This window comes from Sarcophilus harrisii, chromosome 5 (genome assembly GCF_902635505.1).
Source record: "Sarcophilus harrisii chromosome 5, mSarHar1.11, whole genome shotgun sequence".
NCBI lineage: Eukaryota > Metazoa > Chordata > Mammalia > Dasyuromorphia > Dasyuridae > Sarcophilus > Sarcophilus harrisii.
The window spans coordinates 95,245,479-95,270,412 of NC_045430.1; the positions used below are offsets into that span (position 1 = coordinate 95,245,479).

The 24,934-nt window shown below is 35.7% G+C and overlaps 1 protein-coding gene across 9 annotated transcripts in view; it reads left to right on the top strand.

Moving 5' to 3' along the window:
- The window catches only part of SENP1 (SUMO specific peptidase 1), a 78,945-nt gene extending 59,038 nt beyond the window's left edge, over positions 1-19,907 (top strand). For 8 of the 9 annotated variants that reach the window (XM_031938037.1, XM_031938034.1, XM_031938033.1 and 5 more), the window contains 5 exons: positions 11,677-11,880; positions 13,005-13,084; positions 15,900-15,984; positions 16,505-16,600; positions 18,192-19,907. In XM_031938037.1, the coding sequence (XP_031793897.1) occupies positions 11,677-11,880; positions 13,005-13,084; positions 15,900-15,984; positions 16,505-16,600; positions 18,192-18,254 (528 nt within the window). In that variant the 3' untranslated portion in view covers positions 18,255-19,907. Of the gene's footprint in view, positions 1-2,775; positions 5,135-11,676; positions 11,881-13,004; positions 13,085-15,899; positions 15,985-16,504; positions 16,601-18,191 lie in introns of those variants that run through there. The other variant, XM_031938038.1, reaches the window with a different exon arrangement.
- The last annotated feature ends 5,027 nt before the right edge of the window (positions 19,908-24,934 follow it).

Sequence of the window (24,934 nt, forward strand, 5' to 3'; positions counted from 1 at the left end):
TTTACAAATATTATCTCATTTAAAACTCACAACAACTCTGAGAGGTAGGTGCTTATTATTATCCCTATTATATATCAAGAAAACTGAAACAGACAGAAGTTAAAGAACTTGGCTCTGAGTCACACAGCTAATAAAGTGACAGGCCAGATTTGACTTCTTCAAGAAATTCCTTTCTCCTCCTCTTTGTCCAGTTTTTCTAGTTTTTGAAAACCTCTTTTTGTTTCAGCTATCTTCCTTTGAACAAGCATCACATGAGCCAGTGTATTTCCTATACTATCGTCAAGCATTTCAACTTTATAAGGAAAACCTATACTTTTCCATATAAATCAACTTCTGGTTTTTTTGGTCTTTATTTCCTCTTTTTGTCTCTCAAGATAGGTGAGTCAAGTGCTGGAAGATAGGTACAAGAATTTAAATCCCTGAGAAAGAGGCTGAAGCTTACCATTTCAGCTCAGAATTTATTTGGAAAATTCTTTTCAATTTCATACTAGGTCCTAATTAATTTTGCTATAGAGTAACTTTCAAGTTTCAAGTTCAACATTTAAGCAGGGACTTGATAGAAATCAGTTGATGTTCATTCTATCTTAAAATAGCATAAGAGGATTATTTGTGTGTACTCTAAGACTATGTACTCTTTAAATATGCTTCCTATCCTATCCCATTACTCACTGTATACCTACCTTCCTGATGTGGTTAAATGACAAGAGGAAACAATCTAGTAAATATAACTCAATGAATTGTTATAGGGATTTGTGGCCAGTTTCAATTGGATGTGTCCAGTGAAAAATAAGGCTTTCAAACTGTGTTACTGCTGAAAGCAGTTGATGTTCTTAAAAAGGCATCATAGAATTCTTTTGAAATTGGTGTACTGATCTGTCTCACATTGTTAATAAGGAAGATTCATATTTGTCTAGGTCTTTTCTCATTTGAGCTCAGAACTTCAGGTGAATTGCTTTCCAATCTTATTTTTAATCTCACCTAAACAACTAGGGATCTGTCTGATTTGGAGAAGATTGTTTTAAAGTCAGAGAAGAGAGCTGTGTTGGACATCTGTTTCTGATATCTAATTCTTAAGTTTACTTAGATAATTAGTCAGAGAGCTCCTAAGCTTCAGGATCTGGAGTAAGGCTCAGTCTTACTGAGGAATGCCAAACTTAAGAGTTTTGTCCCTCTGAATAGAGTAAGTAGATCCTCAGATCTTGCCTTTTTAAGAACCTTCAGATTAGTATCAGATTCTTGAATTTCAATATTGTCTCAAGTAATTAAAGCCCTGTGGCTTTGATTGGATGACATGCCATCCTGTGCCTACTAGCTACTTACTGCACATATCATTCAAACTAATCCTATTTTTATTTCATCACAGGCTAGTTTGCAAAATGTGCATATCAGTGACACATTACTTTCCCATTATGATATTTTGATTCAGAGAAAGGTAAAGAAGTCTGAAACTCTCCTTCTCCCAGGGATGCTAGGCTTGTTTATCTGAACTCTGCTTAGTAGCATTAGGACTATGGACTAAGCAGTGTCAAAAAAAATTAGCCTGACTTTTCCCTCATTCTAACAGAGATGGGGACTAGGGGTATGGAATATTACGTATAATTTCAGTTTTGCTAAACAGCTTTCTCTGCCTCCCTCTCATTTTTATAATTTATTATTATAAAGAAGCCATTCTCAAATCTTTTGGTCATAGGACATCTTTACATTCTTGAAAATTATAGAAGACCCTTGTCCCAGACTTTTTGTTTATAGGGGTTATATTTATCATTATTTATTGTATTGGAAATTAAAAATTTTAGGATTAATATGAAAATAGTCTTGACCTCATGGACCCCTAAAAGTGTCTTGAAGGTCCCCAGATCATATATTAAGAACTGCTATTATAAAGAATGGTTCTCTGGGAGAAGAGATAGATTGGGAAATGTAGATAATTTCATTTTTTTTTTTTTTAATAAAGATTTGACCATATCATTGGGGAAGATGAGAGCCAAAAGACAATCATCTGCCTTACTTTGGCTTGAAGACATAAATTTATGATTTTATTTATTTATTGTTCCCTCCTCCTTTATTAATGTGAGTAAACTAACTAACAGAGCCAAATATTGTAGGGTTTTTTATACTTGAAAAGAGCCATTCAGGGGGAAGCAGTGAGTGATCCCTGAATTCAGTTCTTGCTGTTTGCTTTTTCAGTAAAAGCCCTTATTGAAGAAGTATTTATCAGAGTTCCTTTTAATTTCCTTGTATTCTTGAAGGACCTGTTTCTTCACATTCATGGAAAAGGGGTCAGGCAAGCTTGTGGCAAGGCATTATTTAGTGGAGGAGAATGGAAAATTGGTAAACTCTTAGAGGGAGAAGGTAAGTTCCCTTACCTCATCTACTTGAGACAGTCCACTTTGCCACAAATAAATGGACGAGAGTTTGGAAGGTTTTTGAAATGAAGGGAACACCTGTCTTCTGAGGATTTTCAAGAGCACTGTCATCCCTGAAGATAAGCACAAATGCCCAAGATTAGCACAGAGCCACACATCTCATCCTCATACATTGTGAGAAGAACTTAACAATTATGACCTGGCATTTCTTTACCCACTTTGAAAGACATCACTTCATTACTAAATTATGGTCTCTATTTCTTTCTGAAATTCTCCTTTTCTCCCTTCAAACAGGTATTTCTATTAACAGAGAATTCATAACCTTTTTAAAAAATGCACTTTTCAGTGATTTATAAGTCTTTCCTCATCAGAAGAAGTGGCTGACAGGTATTATTCTCCCCATTTACAGATGGGAGAACTGAGACCCAGGAAGGAGAAGGGAAGGCTCCCTCTGGTGCTGTGCGGAACTCACAGAAATTCAAACTTTGTACCTGAAAAGCTGTTGTGGCAAAAATCATTCATTAAATCAGGAGTGGAAATCAGAACTCTGTTTTTTACTCCATTTGTACAAAAAGCCATTGGATCACTCCATCTCTGGGTGACTCCCTTAAAAGAGGAGCAGGCCACTACTAATGATCAAAGAGCAGCAAAAATATGAGCAAGTCCCTTGGACTCCTGTGGCTTTTGTGTTGGGGCAGGCTGGACATTTTGCCTCCTTTTTGTGCAGGGGAAATCTGCTTACCACAGAGTACCTGAGTTGGTTTGTACAACATCATCTATATTAAGAAATTGATAAAAGCCCTTCAGGCACTTCAGTGGAAAACACTTACCTAGGGTAAATGTAAATCAGCATTGGCTACTTTATTTCTCTGTGTAGCCCAGTGTGCTCATGGTCATGTCTACTAGAAAAGCCAGAATGGTTAAAGGATTTTCCTCCCTATCTAACTTCTGTCCTGGAGTGATCTAACTTCTGTTTGCCAACTTCTATTTTTTTTTTTTTGGTGGGCTTTTGTTTTTTAGGGGGCAGAGTTGGTGGCAATTGGGTACATTTCTTTTTCTGGTTCTAGTTTATGGATCTTAAATAATTACTACTAGTGTTTGCCAAAATGAGTCAGAGCAACAAAATACTGGGAGTTTCAAGTACTGCATTTCTTACTTCCCCCAAACGAAGAGAGAATGTAGGGAAAAGGTTGTCTCATAAGCAGCACAAGTTGGGAAGATTACAGCTAGAACACACACAGCAGATGTTAACAATGCTGAAACTCTAGCTGCCTGCACAAACAAAATTGTCTACTTTGCAAATGTCATCTCTTGAAGTCAATGATCACAACTATTGGTTTCACCAGCTATTATTCTTCAAACCTGTGCTGTAGAGGAAGTGTTCCCATTATATCACTAATTAAGGAAGCCAAGGAATGAACTTTACCAGAGGTCACATAATTTCTGTGGCAGAATCAGTTATAGAATGCTAAATGCTTGATTCCTCTTTTGTGTCTGGAACTGCTCAGGATTATAGAATTGGCAGATTGGCAGTGGACATGGACATGGGATTATTTCAGTTCCTCAGTGGGCAACAACTTAACCTAAGTGGTGCTAAGGAAATCGAGCAAGGTAATGATAAGAGAGGTGCAAATTCCAACAACTCTGAGTTTTCATCTCTCAACCAGTAATTTACCAAAAATTACAAAATACAGAAATAGTCAAAAAGTTAGAATGGGTTTAGGAAGATAGGCACAGTAATATACTATTGCGAAAGCTGAAATTAAGTCATTTTCTGGAAAACAGTTTGAAATTATGCTGAGAAATCCCTAAGATGAACATACCTTTGATATTAGCACCTATATGTGCTAAACATATACTCCAAAAGTTGGAGACAGAAAGGCTCCAATCTATGCTAAAATATTCATAGCACTTTTTGTGGTGTCAAGGAATTGGAAATAAAGTGTCCATGAGATACAGATTGGGAAATGGATGAACAAATTATAGTCTATTTACATAATGTAATAATACTGCTCAGCACAAATGACAAATGTGAAGAATTCAGAGCACTGAAAAGACTTATGTAAATTGTCGTAAAGTGAAATGTGTGATCAAACAAAACAGTATATAGAACTATGATAACAGACCTGGAAAGAACAAGAAATCTTAAACCTAATACCATGTCATGCTCTTTTAGAAGAGTTGAGAAAATGCACCTTCCTCCTTTTGTTGTAGAGTGTGGAATATTATAGATATGGAATATTGCATGTGACAGCAGATATGGTTGATATGTTGAGTTTACTAAACTGCTTTTCAGATGTTCATAAAAAGAAGAGAAACCAGGAAATTTAAGAGAATCATCACTCTGGTGCTTCTTGAATTCTTACAATGTGCTCACCACTGTAATTTATATATAAAGAGATTTTCACTGTGGTAGTCCTGAGATAAATCTCTGAATGGTTTCTTAATGGTTCCCATAGGGAACTCCAGATTAGTGAGGGTCACTGACCTTAGAGAACTGATGTTGAAGTCTTTTGAAACTTTAGCAGAAGGATAGATTTGACAGTTTTTCACTTACATTTTCATTAGAGAACAATCTTTTGATATGTCACGTGTGTTGGTCAGGGCAAAGCAGAGCTTTGTCCTGATCTCTCTGTGTTGTATATTCCTGATATGTTGACTTATTTTGTTTGGATGGTATCAAAGAATCTGTAGCCAAAGTGCCAGGTGAATGTCAAGAACACTTGAGTTCAAATCCTACCATAGACACTGATTTAATTGTGTAACCCTGGGCAAACCACTTAACCTCTCTGTTTCAGTTTCCTCAATTGCACTTAACCTCTCTCAGTTTCAGTTTCCTCAATTATAAAATGAATATTATAATCATTGTAGCTATTTCCCCTGGAGTATTAATACATGTAAAGAGCTTTGTAAATCTTAAAAGTGCTCTAAATGTTAGCAACTATTGTTATTATCGGTGAACAAATAACTTTGCAGAGCAAAAGTAATAGCAATAAGCATTCTCTGACTTACAGTTATGCCTTGTTTCACATTCTTTCTGCTTTGTCAGATCCCTTGAAATTTTTGAGTGTCACTTTCTTGTTGGAAAAGTGGGCACTAGTAATGCTTTGACTTTGTGAATGAAAAAATGAAAAATTTAAAGTTGAAAAACAGAAAAAACAAGTAAAAACAAAAAATCTGTAGATAAGATCTAAAAGGTTCATTTTTTTTTCCCCTTAGGAATAAAATGCTACCCCAAGGCTTCAGAACATTCTTTATTTAAACATACTTCATTGTACTCTCCTGCCATCTTCTTCCAGTTACCTTACTTCAAGAACTAAACACTATTCCTTGAAAACTTTAACCTCTTTAGCTTTTGACCTTCTATCTTGGGGTCCCAGTTACGATTAGTATATGCCTCATATCTGGACCACTGGCTCTTCCAGCGATATTTTACTGCCCCCAGTTGCCTTGCCACTAAGCTTATGCACCTTTCTTATGCACCTCTTACTCTTTGTAATTCTTGAACCATAATCAGATAAATGCTGATATTATGGCTCTCCAGTATGAATTGATTTTAGAATGAACTTTATTGAAAGAAAGACTATCTTCAGTGATCTAACATTACAATTACAAAACCTTCTCTATATGGGAAAATTCATTTAAACTGATGCAATATAAAGTAAGCAGAGACCAGGAAAACAATATACAACTATGTAAATGGAAGGAAGAATAACAATCAAAAAAATACCCCATGAAACTGAATGCTATGAAATTATAATGACCATGCTTAGGCTTAAAGACAAGAGAAATGAAATGACTATTCACTACTTCTTTACAAAAATGAGGAAACTGTGAGTGTGGAACATTGTATGCCAGACTTGGTCAGTGTGTTAATTAGTTTTGCCAAGACTTTTTTTTCCCCTTTTTTATTCTTTTGTTATTAGGTTTACTGGGGGAAAATGGGATAGAGAAAAGTTGTTAGAAAATGAAAATCATATAAAAGACATCAAAACTCCTTAAAAGATAGAGGGTGCTGAGTGATATTTGTTTTATCGCTTGTGCCTCCAACTAACCATATTGACAGTGGCATTTCCTTTCTGAGAGATATCAAGTATTTTATTTTTTAAAATTTTGTTGATATTTTTGATTTTTGCTTCATTTACATTTCCCAATAATCCTTCTCCCTCCCCAAGGTTCACTAACAAAGAATAAAAAAGGGAGAGAAAAAAAGTAAACAAAATTAATCAGAACTTTGTGTCCAATATTATATTCAGTATTCAATACCCATAGTCCCTCATCCCTTCAAAGAAGAGAGGAGAAGTATATTCTCATATCTTTTCTTTGGAACTGAATTTAGTTATTGATTTCACAGTATTCAATTAATCAGAACAACTGATAGCAGAATCAGTTGTTCTGCTAATGCTCTTTCCAAATTCGTTCTAATAATTGTTTATATTGTTTCCTGGTTCTTACACTGTCTGAGGGTTTAGCAGTTGAGGCAACACTGGCCTTAATTTTATCTTTCCCCATCACCACCTTATTAAGTATTAAATATTTTTAGGGTTACTATTAAAAATTGCTGCCTTCAAGAAAATTACACTGCAATATTGTATTAATTAACAAGGCTTGTATTTTCAGTTATCTTATATACTGTTGGAATAATATTGTAATAATTTTGTATATTATTTCCCAGTTCTCTTTGCTTCAATTGTATCAGTTTATTCAAATTGTCCCATACTTTTCTATTTTCCTATATTCTTAGTTTCTTAATATTTCATTACATTTATTTACCATAACTTTTTTTCAACATTCCTCAATGGGCATCTACTTTTTTCCAGTTTTTAAAATATTTTGGTGTATATGGCATCCTTCTTCATTATTGAACTCCATAGGGTGACATTCTTAATATTATTCCAAATTACTCTCCAGGGTGCTTTACAAGTAACAGCTTTAACATTTTATTAGTGAGTTTGTCTTTCTGCAACCCTTCTTCCAACATTGACTCTTCCATTTTTTTGTCATCATTGCCAAAGATATCCTTAATTAGTGATTTGGATAAATAGTTCTTATTTTTCCCCTTTTTTTTTTTTTGAAAACATTGATATCTTTTGTTTTTATGTCACCTATATTTCCTCCATTTTTCTCCCAGACAGCCATCTTATTTAACAAAAAAGTTGCTTACAGAAAGAAAAAAAATTAAATGGAAGAAGAGAAAAAGAATAAATAAAATTGATCAATAGGAGACATTGAAAAAAAAAATTCTGAAAACATGCGTGTTTCACATCAGTGGGCATCTACAAAGTAATTGAGGGAAGTGTTTTTTTAATATATTTTTGTTAAGGCCATGCTTATTCTTTGTAATTTTGTAACATCCACTTTCAGTTCTTTTTATTTGTGGTTTTTGTCATCATTGTATATATGACTTTCTTTTCTTTCTTTATTCTGCTTCAATTCATGTAAATCTTTTCATGCTTTTCTGCTCTTGTCATAGTTGTCAGTTCTTATTGACAATTGATATTCCCTTACATTCATGTACTTACTATTTGCTTAGTCATTTTTCAGATGATTGGCATCTACTTTGTTTCCAGTTATTTGCTACCACAAAAATGCTATAAATATTTTGGTGTATATGGAACTTGGAACAACCACCTTAGGATATGTCTTGAACCATATAAGGTTCAAAGGATGTGGACATATTAGTCATTTATTTACATAGTTCCAAATTGCTTTTCAGAATGGTTGAACAAGTTCACATGTCATCAACAATTCCTTCAACATAAACTATTTCCATTTTAATCTGTATCAGTTTGCTTTATGTTAGGTGAAGTTTCAGAGTTGTTTTAATTTCTTTTTCTTTTATTATTAATGATTTGGGGCATTCTTTCATATGATGGTTATTAGTTTGTATTTTTTTCTTGAAAATCATTTTATATCATTTGTCACTTATAAATGAATGCTTTTGAGTCTTATATATTTGTGTGAATTGCCTGTATAACTTGGACATCAGGTCCCACATCAAGGATCCTTGAAACAGATATTTCCCCCTTAATAGCTGCTTTCCTTGTCTTAGTTAAGTTAGGTTTGTTTCCCACCTCTCCCCTCCCATGAAATCCTTTTAAATTTCCATGTAATTGAGATTTTATATTTTATCTTTTGTGATTAATTCTATCTTTTATTTGATTAAAAATTGTTCCATTATTTTACAAATTATGACTTTTCTATCTGAGTTAAGTACTTATTTATTTGGAACTTATATGGTCTAAGATGTTGGTTTAAATGTGTATTTATTGTGAAATTGCTTTCTCATTTCCTCAGAACTTGTCAAATAGGGTGCCATTCCCCAAAAAGTTTATGATCTTGGGTTTATTGAAGCCTGGGATAATTATTTGGATTGTATTTGATTCTAATCTCTTCCTCTGATTTACTTTATTATTTTTTTAATCCAGTATCAAATGGTTTTGTTGATTACTACTTTATGATGTGATTTTAGGTCTGTAAGTACTGTTCTTCTTTTATTACAATTTTTTGAGAGGCAATTAGGGTTCTGACTTCCCAGGATCATACAACTACTGAGTGTCGGGAGTCTTGAGGCTGCATTCGAATCTGAGTACTTCTGACTTCAGGGCTAGTTCTTTATCCACTGTACCACCTAACTACCTCTTACTAGGTTTTTTTTTTTTCATTGTTGACTTTCAAATTGTTAACTTTTTTGTTTTCTTATAGATGAAGGTTCCTAATCTTGTTCTTTAAAAAAAAAAATTTCATAATGTAAGCTTTAATATTTAGATCATGTATCCATTATGATCTTATTTTGCGATTGATTGGTCTGTTGGTGTAGTTGGTCCAAATCTAAATTCTGCTAACTTGCTTTTCAGTTTTCCCAAATTCTTATCAAGTAGTTTGCAGTGTTTATGGTTGTCCTTTGTCAAGACTATATTACTCAGAGAAGATGATAAACTTCAAATGTTCCACAAAGAATCTTACTGATATTTCATCATAGAGCATTGACTTTATACTATGTGTGGGTTAGGAGTTGCTCACAACTCTTCATCCTCTTTTATCCTACCTCCCATCATATTTTTAAATCAAACATTAATATTTTAAAGATTATTATCCTGAAGAAAATAGGTTACTTCAAGAAGAACTACCCTGCAATATTATATTAATAAAGCTTTTATTTTCAGTTATCTTCTACAGTGTCAGGTTAACATTGTTGCTTTTGGGTCCTTTGTTATTTCATTCTCAATACCTTTCTCTACCATTTTGTAAATAAGCATTTATTATTCACATACTTTATCTTGCCATATTACCTAAGTAGTGCTTACTAATATTTGGTTTCTACCTACTTTATTAACATCACTTTAAAAAATACAACACAAAACTTTGGTGGACAGAGGGATTTAGTTTCTTGGTGCAGCATGGTGTTTTATTTATTGGACAGGTGAGACACTGCTTCCCTGAAATACCTTCTTTTATCAGTTTTCTTTTCACTGAGAATAGAGAAGAGACCTGTAGTAGTATCACCCTCCACAGCTAGATGTTACAAATTCAGCCTCTGCAAAGTCTAAGCCGCAGGGGTCCTCAAAGTGGCCCGCGGGCCAGATGTGGCAGCTGAAGATATTTAACCTCCTCACCCAGAGCTATGAAGTTTCTTTATTTAAAGGCCCACAAAACAAAGTTTTTGTTTTTACTATAGTCCGGCTCTCCAACAGTCTAAGGGACAGTGAACTGGCCCCCTATTTAAAAAGTTTGATTTGAGGACCCCTGGAAGGGGAGATTCAGCCCATTTTAATTATTTAATGACTACTAAAATTCTATTGGGCCTTACCCAAGCTTGTAGCATTGGAGCCTTCTGGACCCATCACTGCTCAGTCTCTCTTAGGTCTATGGGAAGTATGATGTCCTTGCCCAGTCCATTTTCCCTATGGCACCCACCCACCATTGAGGTTGTACATTTGTATGGCTTTTCTCTAGGCCATGTTCCTGTTCCTGGTGAAGTTTCTTGCTGCTTGCTCCAGTATATAGTTGTCTACTGTTGGCTTAAAGGGCAGTAGCTCATTGCTTTGGCATCCTGGTGTGTAAATATTTGTCAAAGGATGGGGGTGTTTTCCCATTCCCCAAAAAGCATTCTGAAAAATGTCCCTGTTTTCTTAGTCATATTTCCAGGCTGTGGGTCAGGCAGCCCATTCATTCCTTGGCTTTTGGCAAACTCTGCCATGGCCTCAGCTGGTCATAAGCAGCATGCAGCAGCCTTTCACACTATCCTCTGAAAGTTTCTGTACAAGGGAGTTCTGGATTTACAGAGAATAGTGGGAAATGTGTTCACTATGAGGGGAACTTCCTTCACTGCTGAAGTCATACATCTCTTCTATATAGCTTTCCTACCTCTTCCATCCAATATGATTTTGGGTACATAACAGAATCAGAAAAAATGGGGAAAGCTAACTAAACAGGCTCATTGGAGAGCAGCACTTAGTTATGTACTTTATGTTTTCATTTCAGGCTTGAGATAAAAATAATTTGTATACCATATTTTATCTTTCCTATATCAAGTTGGCATTAATGATGCCACTATCATGTGCTTTGAATTGTTTTTTTTTGTTTGTTTGCTTTTTTTTTTTTTTTTTTTTTTTTTTAGTATTAGTGACAATTTTACACAGGGACATCCACACCTTCACCATTTTCCTTATGAACTTTTGCAAAGTGATAGACTAAACTGAAGTGTGTAGCCATGGAGCAGAGTTTGCCTTTGGGCAGAATTGAGCCTCTGATCTTGACCTCATTAAGACCATTCTTTAATAAGCATGAGCTTAAGATATATTGAAGATGTATTTTAATTGTCAGCATAGCCCCAGTTGATTAAAATGGCTGTTGATGTGCCTGATTAATCCACATGCACTTCTCTTTTTGCTCACCTATGGACTTTCTCTCAAGTCTTAATTTCTGAAATCCCTTCATTCCTTTTCTCCATTCATCTTTCCAACCTCTTTTCTTTTATACCTGTCTTCTAGTATACTAATTTATTCTCTCTCTCTCTCTCTCTCTCTCTCTCTCTCTCTCTCTCACGCACACACACACATGCACACACATTCCTTTCTATATGTGCTATATTGCCACTAACTACCCTTCATTCTTTTGATCTAAAATTGTAAGAGTGCGAAGAATCCTTGAATGTCTTTACAGACCAAGAGTATTTGCACTGAAACTAAATTGATTGGGGAAACATACTACAGTTCTTAGTAGATGATTTGTTGGGGGTTTTTTCCTATATATAACATAACTGTTTAAAACAAATATAATATTTATGCAAACTCTCTTTCCTCCCCAGATCATCAATTTCTATATGAATATGATAATGGAGCGAAGTAAAGAAAAGGGAATGCCAAGTGTCCATGCATTTAATACCTTTTTTTTTACCAAGTTAAAAACGGCTGGGTATCAGGCAGTGAAACGATGGACAAAGAAAGTGGATGTATTTTCTGTGGACATTCTTTTGGTACCTATTCACCTGGGAGTACACTGGTGTTTAGCGGTGAGAACCTTTGATAAATTTTAAAAGAACCGTGGACATGAAGAATGAATAGTAGTTCTTCACCTTCACTTGGGACGAGGAAAAAATTAGAATGACCTTTAGAAGAAGGGTTACAGTTTGGAGAGAAGGAAATACTGTCAGAATTAGGTGACATTAGAATACTGAAGAAAACTAGAATTTTTTTTGGTGGGGTTTAAAAACAAAGAGGAAGAGAGCAGCTAAGCAAGTTGCAGAATAAAAGGAGGACTAAGATTTCCCAGAAGTGCTGTACCAAAAGCTCTGTAACTCTTACTTTCTGCTTGAAGCTGTGATTTTAATTTACCATGCAAGCCTACTGATTTAATGATTTATATGATTAAGTCATGTAGTTCAACACATTTGTGAAATTATCCAGATTTACTTTTTTTAAATTGGAAAGCAAAACCTTTCCTAGCTTACTGTTCACTTTTGTATTTTTTTATGTTATTAAATATAGTATAAAATAATGAATTTAGTGCTCATAAAAATACAAAAATAAATTTTACAATTCCTGCTATCATAAAACTTCCAATTCAGTAAAGAAAATAAGAATATACACACATAACCATAATATAGGATAAAATGTATTCAGTACTTAAGAGAGAAAAAAATGCTATATGCGTTCTGAGGACAGAAATATTCTTGATGTAGGAAATATCAACAAAAAGATGTCAAAGGAGTAAATAGTAAAGGGCCATAAGGAATTTCCATAATAAAAGAACAGGATTCAGTATCAATCGAGAGACGCTTATTAAGCATCTATTATGTGTTAGGCACTATCAGCATTAGTCACTGGCACGGTTAGTCATATTGCTATTACATAACTATTTTTTAGGCATAGTAATCTCAATGATGCTTTTATCAGGTTGCTTTTTTCCCTCACTGATCCATATTTTATAATTTAAAATATTGAGATCATAGAGAATCTTAGACCAGCTCATAAGATGTAAAGATGCATAGACTTTACTTTGGGTTTTTAGTGCTTTCTGTAATTCAGATATGACTACAAGGTTACCCAGCTCATAACCCAACATAGTGCTTGATTAGGGAAAGTTCAGGAAACCTGTTTTGTTTACTTTATAAACATAGTCTTTTCTTTTTCCTAGGTAATAGACTTTAGGAAGAAGTATATCACCTATTATGATTCAATGGGTGGAATAAACAGTGAAGCTTGCAGGATCTTGCTGTAAGTAGAGAGCTGTGAACAAAGAAATGAAATATCAGGTTGCATGTGTGGTGTTTTCCAATGCTTTAAATTATTAGGAAATTAGGAGAATGTGTCTGGTAACCATATTTATTTTTCACCAAAAAATGGGGTATTATATAAATGCAAAATGTGTGTGTGTGCATAAAAATAAATAAATATATATATATATATATATATATATATATATATATATATATATATATATATGTTTTGTATGTGTATATATTCCATATTTTTGATAAATGAATGTATTTATGTCTGTATATATCTAGACAAACATATATACACACATTGGAGCATCATGGATAAGGCCTGGAATCTGGGTCGAGAAGACCTGAGTTTGAGTTCCATCTCAGATACATAGTGACTTTATTCCTGGACAAGTCATTTACCATCAATATATAACTATAACACGTAATAAAAGTAATAACAATTTTTTCCCTGAGGCAATTGGGGTTAAGTGACTTGTCCAGGATCACACAGTTAGAAAGTGTTAACTGTCTGAAGTCAGATTTGAACTCAGGTCCTCCTGACTTCAAGGTTGATGCTCTATCCACTGTGCCATCTAGCTTCCCCAATAACAATAATATTAAAAATTGAGCTGGATGGGGAGAAAACAGTAAATAACTCTTTCAATGTTCCAAATAAGAAACTTTTAAAATTAAAATGATCTTAGTACTTCTATTTTGTTATAGGAGAAAGATTAAATTAATATAATTAAGCATTTTCTATGATACTCTGCTAGATGCTAAGGATACAGAGACAAAAGTGAAATAGGTCCTGCTGACAGGGAGTTTACAATCTTGTGTAAGAGGAGGCAACTTTACATCTAGGTCTGTAGGTAACAATTTGCAGAGCATGGCATGAGCTTTGGGAAGCAATGTAAATTGGGGATGATCAGGAAATGATTCATATCAAAGGTGGCTTTGATTTCAGTTGAGTAATGAGTTAATAAGGGTAGATTACATAAGGTTGAAAAATGTAGGAAAGAAAGTATAGGCACTTTTTGTCCTAGGAGTCTGGTTGTGAAAGATGATGATTTAGAGGCTATTAGGATCTATTAAGAAATTTTTAAGGATGGAAAAGACTTAGGTATGTTTTCAGACAGTAGAGAAGGAACAAGTAGTTAAGGAGAGAGTAAAGATAAAAGGAAGATGAAAGGATTGTAAGGGCAATTTGCTTAAGAGAGATGCGTAGGATCTGTTGATATTGATGAGTTTTGAAATGAAGAGAAGAGGGAGCTCATGGCAAATGGCCTCAATTTTTTCAGTGAATGATATGAAGTAGTGTCCTTAGTTGTGAAGATGAGTAGAAGGTGGGAGTTTGAAAAGAGTTTGAGAAATTGCTCTGGTGAGTAGAACTGCAAATTAGTAGTGATTCAGGATTGGAGTTGGTAAAGAATAATCAATGAGGAGCAGCTAGGTGGTATAGTGGATAGAAGTCAGGAGGACCTGAGTTCAAATCTGGCCTGAGACAACACGTCCTAGATGTGTGACCCTGGCCAAGTCACTTAACCCCATTTGTCTCAGAAAAAAAAAATAAAAAGAATAATCAATGATAGGACAGGGACACAAGGGATTCAAGAGTTGAAGAAAGGGTAGTGTTGAACTGATTAACTAAAGGGTTAAGATTGAGAAGGGAGAAAAATGAAGCCAATGCAGGCTTTAGCCAAGGAGAATCCCAAAGAGGGATCGAAGGCCATAGAGAAAACAAAAAATAGGCTTGATAGGAGTGAAGCATTGAAAGATTGGATTATGATTGTAATAAAGGGATTTCATAGTTCTGTGGATGATGACAAGACCAAGGGTGTGACTAAAGATGGAGTAGATCATGGGAGGTGAGTAGGTTAATTTAAGAATGGGGAGGTTAGAGTGTTTGAGAGAACATCAACATCTCTAAGTTCAGTGTTCCTTGATCTTTGGAATTTGAATAACAGTTTAGGGTTCTTTCCTCCTTGTTATAACATTTTCCTTGTTGCCCTGTTAGTTGGGGTAAATTATAGAATTCAGAGTACATTTCTCTCACAAGGTAATAAAACTTAGTATTAATGTTGTCTTAATGTCATTAACTACTAGACTCTTCTAGAAATGTAGTTCTTACCAACATGTCCCCAGAATTCAATAGGGCTAAACTAAATTAAAAAGAAATAGCAATTTATTCCTGAATGCTCACAAGATAAAGGTGATCATATCTGACTCATCTCTGTTTTTGTCACATGGAAGGTACAAGTTTGATTTTTAAGCATCTTAGACAATTTGAAAACCAAGAAGTACCCCCAAAATTCCCAGAGAGGAAGCATAGCAATTCTTAGGTACCATTCAGTCCCCCAAACCCCAGCCCCAAAATAGCATGATATATTTTACCTGAGAAAGTAGACTCTTAATGTATAAACAACAGAATTGTTTGGGAAATAAAAACCTATGATCAGACTTCTCTGTAGCCTTATATTTTAATCATTAAGTTTCAAAACTGGTGCTTTTTTTTCTTTCTCGTTTTTTTCCTTTTTGATCTAATTTTTCTTGTGCAGCATGATAAATGTGGAAATATATTTAGAAGAATTGCACATTTTTAACCTGTATTGTATTACTTGATGTCTAGGGGATAGGAGTAGAGAGAGGGGAGAGGAAGAAAAATTTGGAATACCAGGTTTTGCAAGAGTGAATGTTGAAAACTTATCTTTGCATATATTTTGAAAATAAAAAGATAATTATTTTTTAAAAAGTTTTAAAGCTGGAAGGAACCTTGAATTTAGTTCATATATCTTATTTTGATCATTTTCTTTCAACTCCTATAGACAGTACCTAAAACAAGAGAGCCTTGACAAGAAAAGGAAAGAATTTGATACTAATGGCTGGCTTCTTTTCAGCAAGAAAAGCCAGGTATGTTGTTTCTTGTTCTGTTTTCGCATCCTAGAAGCTCTAAGGCTGGGACCCTAACTTAGATCCCCAGAAAATCCTCCTCTCTGTTCTTAGTATCAGACTTAGCAGTTCTACCTTCAGATACTAGGATCCCAAACTCCTTACCTCCTTTGCTAAAATGATCACCATTAAATCAGAACAATTAGCATTATTGAGGATTTTGTTATATCTTCTTGGAGTTCAGGTGGACTAAACTAGTACCAATGTAAATGCTAGTTAAGAGGAGGCTGTGGAAACACAATTCTTGCTACAAATTAAAAAAAAAAGTTACATCCTTGACTGAAATGCCACATTCTGTCCTTAGTTCTTTGTTGTATTTTCTTTTGTTTTTTCTGGGAGAGAGGTAGTAGGTACATTCAGGAGATGATGATCTCCCACAGATAAATATCCTTTATACACTTGGTATGTCTACCCCTTGAGGCTCACTTAAATCCAAGAGTAGAATAAGGAGTTAGATGAGTATGAGTTGTTTTTCTTTTAGGAAATTCCCCAGCAGATGAATGGGAGTGATTGTGGGATGTTTGCCTGTAAATATGCCGATTGTATTACCAAAGACAGACCAATCAATTTCACACAGGTAAGTAGATAAGATCATGGGGAAAGAGGTGTATAAAGCCCTCCTATCTTCAGACTGCTGCAAAATTAAACACACACACACACACACACACACACACACACACTGCTCTAGATATTGGCATGATGGCATGATCTTTAATATACTCCAGCCTGTAAGTTATGATGCAGTAGTCTCTTGTTATTCCAGATAATATAGGCTGAAAGGGATGATTAAGACAAAGTTAGCCTAGGTTATTCCATTAAGGGACATAACTCCTGTTGTAAACTAGGAACTTTGGACTTAATCAGAACCTCTTCTCTTTCTTTCCAGTTCTCCTTCCCCTTTCCCCCTCAAAAAATTAGAAACAAGATTAGTGAGTTTGGCTTTATTTGAAATTTTGGTGTATGGCTTTAAATTAGGTTGAAAAAAGCCTTATATAATATATATTATATGTAGCATTTTAAAGTGATTTTGTCTCTACCATGACCTCTGAATGGCTGTGGAGACAAGTGTGACACATTATTAGAAACCTAATCTCACTTTGAACAACTTATTCTAGAAGTTTGGCAACAAAAGGTGATAGAATGATAAATGACTGAACTGATAATACTCCAGACAAGGCTTTTTTTTTCTTTTTTCTTTCTTTTTTTTAGGATTTGGGGACATTTGAACATGTTTGTAGGTCAGTGGGAAAGACCCAGTAGAGTGAAAAAAAGATTGAGGACTCATGAGAGGGGAGGGGATAATGTCTAGAGTAAGGTCTTAGAGGAGATGGGGAGGGAGGACACAAGTAACCTTAGCAAGGAATGGATAGGGAGGGATACAACTTACTCTGGAATAGAAAGAAATTCAATTCAGCAAACACTGAGTAGGAAAGGGTATGTAGTGCTAGATGAGAAGATTTAAATGGAATTTAGAGAGTTCCTGTCCAGTGACCATGATTTTAATCGAGTGGAAGGTTATGTCACTTACTATAAGCATGGAATGTTTGGAATATGTTTAGGACTTAAAAGATACACGAAGAGATTTGGAACAGTGAATGGAATCAGTGAGGATTGGCTAACAGCTACCAGGGCTTATCTCAGGTGATTCACTATAGGTTGGCATTAAATTGATTTGTGACCTAGACCAGTTGAGGAGTAGAAGAAAATTGGATGATAGGGGTCACCTAAGATTAAAAGTCAGGTATTGTAGAAGGCTTGAAGAAGCAGTCAAGGGAGTTTAGAATAGCAACTATTGAACATTGAAATTTCATAGATGGAGCCAAAGATCAGGATGAGGGAAATGAAATCCATTACTCTTTCTAAGAACTTTGGATATACTAGATACACCTAGTCAGTGAAAGAGCTACAATATCATTTAAGGTAGAAAATTGGGGGGAAACGGAAGAATGAAAGAACATAAGTAAATCAAGAACATACAGTTAGGATAAAGTAGGGATTATTTCATTACTATTGCAAATTCTTAAAAATCAAGAGAGAAGAAATGAGGAGAATAGGATGGAGCAAATGTATTCCTGAGTTACTGTCATTAAAGGACCATGAATGAGAGCGAAGGGGAGAATCTTAAGAGATCTTCAGAAACCTGAACATGTTTCTTTGTCTTTCCTTAGCAACACATGCCATACTTCCGGAAGCGGATGGTCTGGGAGATCCTCCATCGAAAGCTTCTTTGAAAGCCACCATGGTCAGCAATCACTGATCCTGTGGGGGACCAGCTCTGAGCTATTCCCAAGATCTCTGGACAAGAGGCTTTGAGAACAATTGCTCCTACCTTGTTTTGTTGTTGTTGTTGTTGTTGTTGTTTTAAAAATCCTAAAGAACTTCAATCCTGGACCAGATCCTGGCAAGATGCATTCACAAGCACACCTGCCTTTCCTTTTGTATCTCAGAACCTATTTTTGCAACGTAACTTTGGTGCTGTGAAAAGAGAGGGTAAGGGATTTTTCTCAAGCTGAAGAGAGAGACTGTTTTCCCCTTCTCCAGTTCTGCCATATTTTAAAAGGGCTTTAACCACCTTCAGTCCTTGTTAACCAAAATGGGCCCTGCAAGTTTCCTTAAGATCTGAACAGGCTTGAAAATTATTTTTTGTTTCAGATGTGCCATTAGCTTTGGGTTTTATTGGGAGATAAGGGTATGTGCATCCGCATGTTTACCCATACACAGCTGTCAAAGTTTGTGGACAAGAATGTGATTTTAAACTGGAATTCTGGCTACATACTTGGACCACTGTTCCTGTTCAACTCCTCCACATGGAAGCTGACTTATTTGATTTTCATCAATTCCCATATTCTCCCATTCCTTTCCCATACTTCATATGAAGAGTATCATGCAAGCCCTAATCCCCCAAAAACCTTTTCCCTAGATGTGGGATTTTTGCCTGGGATGGAAGTTTGTGGGATAGGGAAACCCACAGAGGAAACAGATGAGAGAAGCAACAAAGCAACGTTTTCAGTGGCTCACATTTCTGAGCAAGAGACAGGACCTCAGTCTTTAACATAAAATTCCAGCATTGAATGAATGAATGTAGGTCCAGTTCATTCTGTGGCAAGTTAGTTTAAATATATTTCTAACCACAGAGAATGTAATATATGTATTTCACAAGGAAATGCTTCTTTTTTAAAAAAGGGGGAAAAAAGCTGAATGTGTTCATCAGTCACAAGTCAGCCTGCAGACTTGTTTCCATTTTCCAAATTTAGCTCTAGCACACACAGCTCAAGCCCTGTATGCAGGGTATTCATGGGCTTTCTGACAGAACCTTTTGAAACTTGAATGAATTCTGGCTGAGGAGAGGGGTGGAGGGTGCAGCATACAGTGGATAATGAGTTGTTCAGCTCTAGCACAGACAGAATTTGAGCTTCTTAACTTGGGATGCAAAAATCTCTGCTCTTTCTGTCACCCTCCTACCCACCATTTAAGAGCTTCCTTAGGCTTGGGTAATGAAAATGAACTGTCAGTGTCATTTTGTACTTAAGTTCCAAAAAAAGGAACATTTTATACTCTTTTCTGTATTGTAATAGGTAGTTTTGTATTAAATCCTTTCTCCTCTTCCCCTATCCCCATCCCATCCCTTCTCATATCGCACTTTTCCCTGGTCTCATTTGAAGATCTTATTGTTTTCTACTGAGCTTGTTTAGTACATTTTTGTATGTTTGCCACAAGTTACAATTTTGAAATGAAAATTATTTTTTTTAATATTCCATTGTTAACTGAATGTTGATGTGCCCACCCCAGCAACCATCCTATCTCTTTAAAAGTCTGCCTTCTTGGGAAAGGCCACTTTTTTGTCTGTGTTTTGTATAGGAAATAAATGGCTTTCAATACCATGACCCCTCAGATTCTCTTTCAGAAAGCCATTGGCATGTTAGTTGGCTGTAGAACTGTAGACTTTGTCCGCTTCTCATTATTTGTTGTTATTAAAGAGGCCACATAATGAAAAGGCTGAAGCACAAAATGTAGAGTCCAGATACTTCAGTTCAAATATCAACAACTTTCACTTACTGTCTTGAACAAGTTACTTCCCTTCTTGGTCTCACCTGTAAATATAATGTGAGGTTGACTAGACAACCTTTAAGTTTCCTTTGGGAAATACGGTATGATAGGAAATATACTGGACTCTAGCCTTGAGTCCTAACTCAGGAGAACTGAATTCTCATCTAAGCTTTGTCACTGGCTAGTTGTAGAACTGAGTTCAAGTTTGTTTTTGGTTTTTTTTATTTTGTGTCTTCAGCAATCATTTTTCAAACTTATAGGATTATTATAAAATTCAAATGAGCTACTATGTATGTTTGGAATATATATACTTCCCATAAATAAGAAAGACCATACTTTTGTATAATGGAGTTATCTATTCTTTCTTAGCTGTCCAGCCAGACCCTGATTGCTGGTGAGTAGAAGTTCATTCTCAGCAGCCAGGTTCATGCTTCAACCAACCAGCATTTATTAAGTCTGTCAGGCACTGTGCTAGGGAACAAATATAATGAATAAAACAATTCATTCTCTTAAGGAACTGGTATTTTAATGAATAGAAGAAGAAAGAGGGTAGACAGAGAAGTCCCATTACTGGTCTGCAGGGTGTGTAGCTTAACGTAATTACAAAAAGGAAAAATCAAGCCCACTTAATGCATTTCTACCACATTTAAAGGTATCACTGCTTGACTTTGAACTTCTATAGTCTCTTTTTTGCCTTTATTTTCCATACCTTTCCGCGGTCTTCTGGATCATTTCCCAGCTAGCCTTCCTTTAGTAATTATATTTTTTCTCCCTTAGAGTCTAATCTTTCTATTCTTTCCAACTTTTTGATCTTTTTTTTTTTTTTTCTGTCAAGAACAGCTTCATATTTCAAATGTTTCTCAGGAAGAAAACAAATCAGTCTAGTAAACTAAACATTTCTCAACCATTCTGCCTCATGTTGACCCTGCCTTGTACTTGAATTAGTCTCTACAAAACTGAAAGCTCAAGAAAAGAATGAATCTTCCCTAATCTTTATATTTTCAGCTCAGCAACAAGACCATAACAATTGAATGATTCAGAGAGTGGAGGATTATATTGGGGGAAAGATAAATTTAGTTTTGGCTGGGCAGTTAGAAATGTCCTCTGAACAACTACAAATTAAATCAGATTTATGTTTTTAGGTTTTAGTCACAGTTTCTTCCCCTAATTCACTCCTTTAGTATCCATCTAAGCATGGAGTTTGGGGAGACTCCCCACCTTTGTCTAGATAAGAGATGATGAAGTAGAATATCTGTGCTCAGTTGAGGGAAGGGAATGTTCCATAGAGAGTAAGGAAGGGATAGGTGAAGGCACAAGGTCCCGGTGAAGGCACAAGGTCCCAGTGAAGCCTTTGGATAACACAAGGCAAAATATCCTGAGCCCAGAGTTCTTAGGAAATGCCTCCTCTTCCTTTACCTTAATGGACATGTTGTCTCCTGGGACTCCTACAGTTTTGAAAAGGGTGAGGAAGCTTCTCAACAACAGGACAACTTACGGAGCTGGTTATTTTGCTTCTTTACCCAGGATTCTATCTTAGCTTTGGAGGGATCATGATAGTAATGGAAAGAAAAGGTTTGTAAAACCTCTCACTGACTTTTTTCTAATTCAATTCTGTTTCTGATACCTGGGATTCATGTTTTAGATTTCTAGTTGTATGTCTCTTGAACTCAGAAAGCAAGACCCTAAGTCTACATGAATTCATGTAGAGGTAGAGTGTTGATAATATTAAGAATTTTATAGAAGAGATTTTATGAAAGATCCATTGGTTATAGGATTTTTTAGAGTTTAAAAAAAATACAGAGATAATCTTGTCCACTTCATTTTGTAGTGGGGAAACTGAAATCCAGAAAAGTCACCTGGGAAGTAAGTGGCACAATCAATGTTTGTACCTAGGCCTTCTCATTCCAAATTAGCATTCTTTTCCTCTGCACTATGTTTGTTGAACCAGATTATCTCAAAGGTCTTTTCCAAGTGTCATTCTGCACACTTGATGGTAAGCTTCTAAAAGACACTGATCAGGACTTGTTTCCCTTGTGTTTAGTTCAATATATATTTATGTAACATCTACTTTGTGTAAGTCACTGCCTTCATAAATTCTGATGGTTAAAAAGACAAGAGCCCAAGCCCTAAAAGTGGTTTAATATCCTATTGGGGGAGATACATAAAATACAAAGTGGGCACTAAACAAATGATTTAGGGATGTTTGAGGAAAGAAACATAAGCTGTGTGGATCAGGAAAAACTTTACAAGGGAGGTAGCATCTGAACTGAGCCTTTAACCTTGGTGTCATTCACAATCCTTCACCTATATATGTTTATATACCTATATCCAGTCTGTTGCCAGATCTTCTCCTTCCTACTTTTTTTCTTCTCCTTTCTTCTTTTACCATATGTCTTGTATGAGAGAATGTTATTCTTGGGCGTGTAATATGCCCTCTTTTCTCCATTCACAAAGCTGCCACCCTGATGTAAGTCCCCATCATTTTTTTCTTACATTACTACAATAACTTTCTGATAGATTTTTCTAACTTAAACCTCTCCATGCTCCAGTCCATTCTCCATTCAGCTGCCCAAATGATCTTTCTAAAACAAAGGTCCAATAAATTCCAGTAGCTACCATTACCTCTAGGATCAAATATAAAATCCTCTGTTTGGATTTTAAAACCTTTCACAGCCTGGTTGCTTCTTCTTTCCTTGTCTTTTAACATTTCAGTCCCTGGACTCTATGAACCAGCTACACTGGCCTCTTCTCTATCCTTCACATACAACCCTCCCTTCCAATTCAGAGCCTCTTCACTAAATATGGGAACCCCTCTCTGCCCCCACAAATCCAGCTCCAAGCCTCCTGACTTCTCTGCTTTCAAGATTCAGATTATATCCTATCTTACTGCAAGATACATCCTTACTCTCTCCTCTCTCCCAACACACCCTTCTGTAGTACCTCCCCCCTGAAATTACTTCCATTTCGAATATTTGTATTCTTCAAAGTGCTTGGCCCAGTGCTAAAGTTTTCAATAGGTACTGGTTAGTTGATACCATGTTTAACAGAGCCTTATGACTTCCCTCTTGGGAAGGATCATAAAAGATGCTAATCCTGTCTTAAAAGAACTTCTGTTCAGAATTGAAGGCCTGAAAAAACATGCATAAGTGAAATGACCTAAGGAATATCAAATATCCTATCAGCGTAAATGATATCCCATCTGTAGGAGTTAGGCATTATCCAGAGAAGACTTCAGCCACAACTCTGCATATCTCTCTCAAACATTTGTTTTCTATGAATATTTCTACAAATTTTGTCTTTCACATTGGGATAATTCCTTACACTGAAATGGCTCCTAATACTGAGGACTATCTCCTTCTTTAGAATATTCCTTCAATGCTCAGATCCGGGCTAAGGCCGTGGGACTTCTACTAACTAAAGCCCAGTGGTGATGTGTCTGTCTTTCTCTTATCTCCTTGCCTCTTGTCTGTTCTATCTCTGACTCCCTATTTTTCTCTGTCTCCTGATCCAGTTGGACATCAGTATTTGGTCCAATAGTTTCATCTGTATTACTCTGAGCCTGGCCCTGCACCAATGTTCTGAATGCAGCTCATTCATACATTTAATTTCACATACCTGGATTTAGGAATTGGAACTCAAATTACATTTAAATGAATAGAGCACTGGCACTTTTAAAACCAGACCTGTATGTAAACCCTATATATGAGACCTTTTGAAACCAGATACCAATGGCTACTGGGATTTTCCTACCTATCCTTGTTAGTTTATTGGATTCTGATTCCCTTTTTGACTCCTTACTCCTCTGAAATGCCCCCTAAAACACTATGATGTTTCCTTCATAAACCTTTCAAATCAAAAAAGAAAATTAAAAGCTAAAGCCATTTTTAAAAGTGTGTTTAATGTTTATAGAATTGATGCTCATCTGTGTAAGATCTAGATTGTTTTCTGATTTTAGCATTCTTTTTCTTGAACACAGTTAAGATTTGTCAGGCAATGGGGTGGGGCAGGGAGTAAAGAAGTTTTAAGTAACTTCTTTCACTCTCAGTTTTGTGGTGTGGTAGGAAAGGTATTTCTAACTGTTACATTAAATCCCTACCTCTGGGATTCAAATTTCAGTAAAATTGATGGTGTTGGATTAAATGACTTCTAAAAAGTCCCAGCTCTAAATCTATAAGCCTGATTTCAGAAATCACCTCTTTTCCTACTTTCCTTGGCTCCCTCTCTTCTCTCAAGTTGTTCATCACCTGTCCTTGGCTGTTGCTGTCACTACATCTGACCTGATGACCCCGTCGTCTTTGGATAACAAGATACTTGTTCAATAATCTGTCCCAGGAACTATCTAGCTCAGCCTTTTTGTGTAATGGATACCTACCAACCTAACATCCTCTCCCTACTTGAAAACTCATTACTTCCTAAGATCTTCCCTTCTAGAAGAACCCAAGTGTTAGTCTTTCACTCCATAGAACCCAATTACTTTTACCCTTTAGGACTAAACAGAAATGAGCAATATCTTTTACATGGCATCTCCTTCAAATATTTCACATATCTATCCTGGATCCCAAATTTTTTTCCAGGATAAACATTCCAAGTTCCATTAATTTTCATGAGACTTGGTTTTGAGAATTTTCCTGTGGACTCTCTCCAGTTTGTCAATGCCCTTTCAAAAATATGACACCCAGAACTTAATAAAATGCACCATATGTTACTGACTAGAGCAGAGTACCACAGGACTATATTACTTGCTTTTTTTCTGGAGACTAAGTAACCAAAGTTTGCTTAATTTTTTTCGGGGTGGGAGGTGGGGAAGACACCTTTCATTCTTCATTGAATTATAGATTTAGGTCTGAGGAGCTCAGCTAGTCCA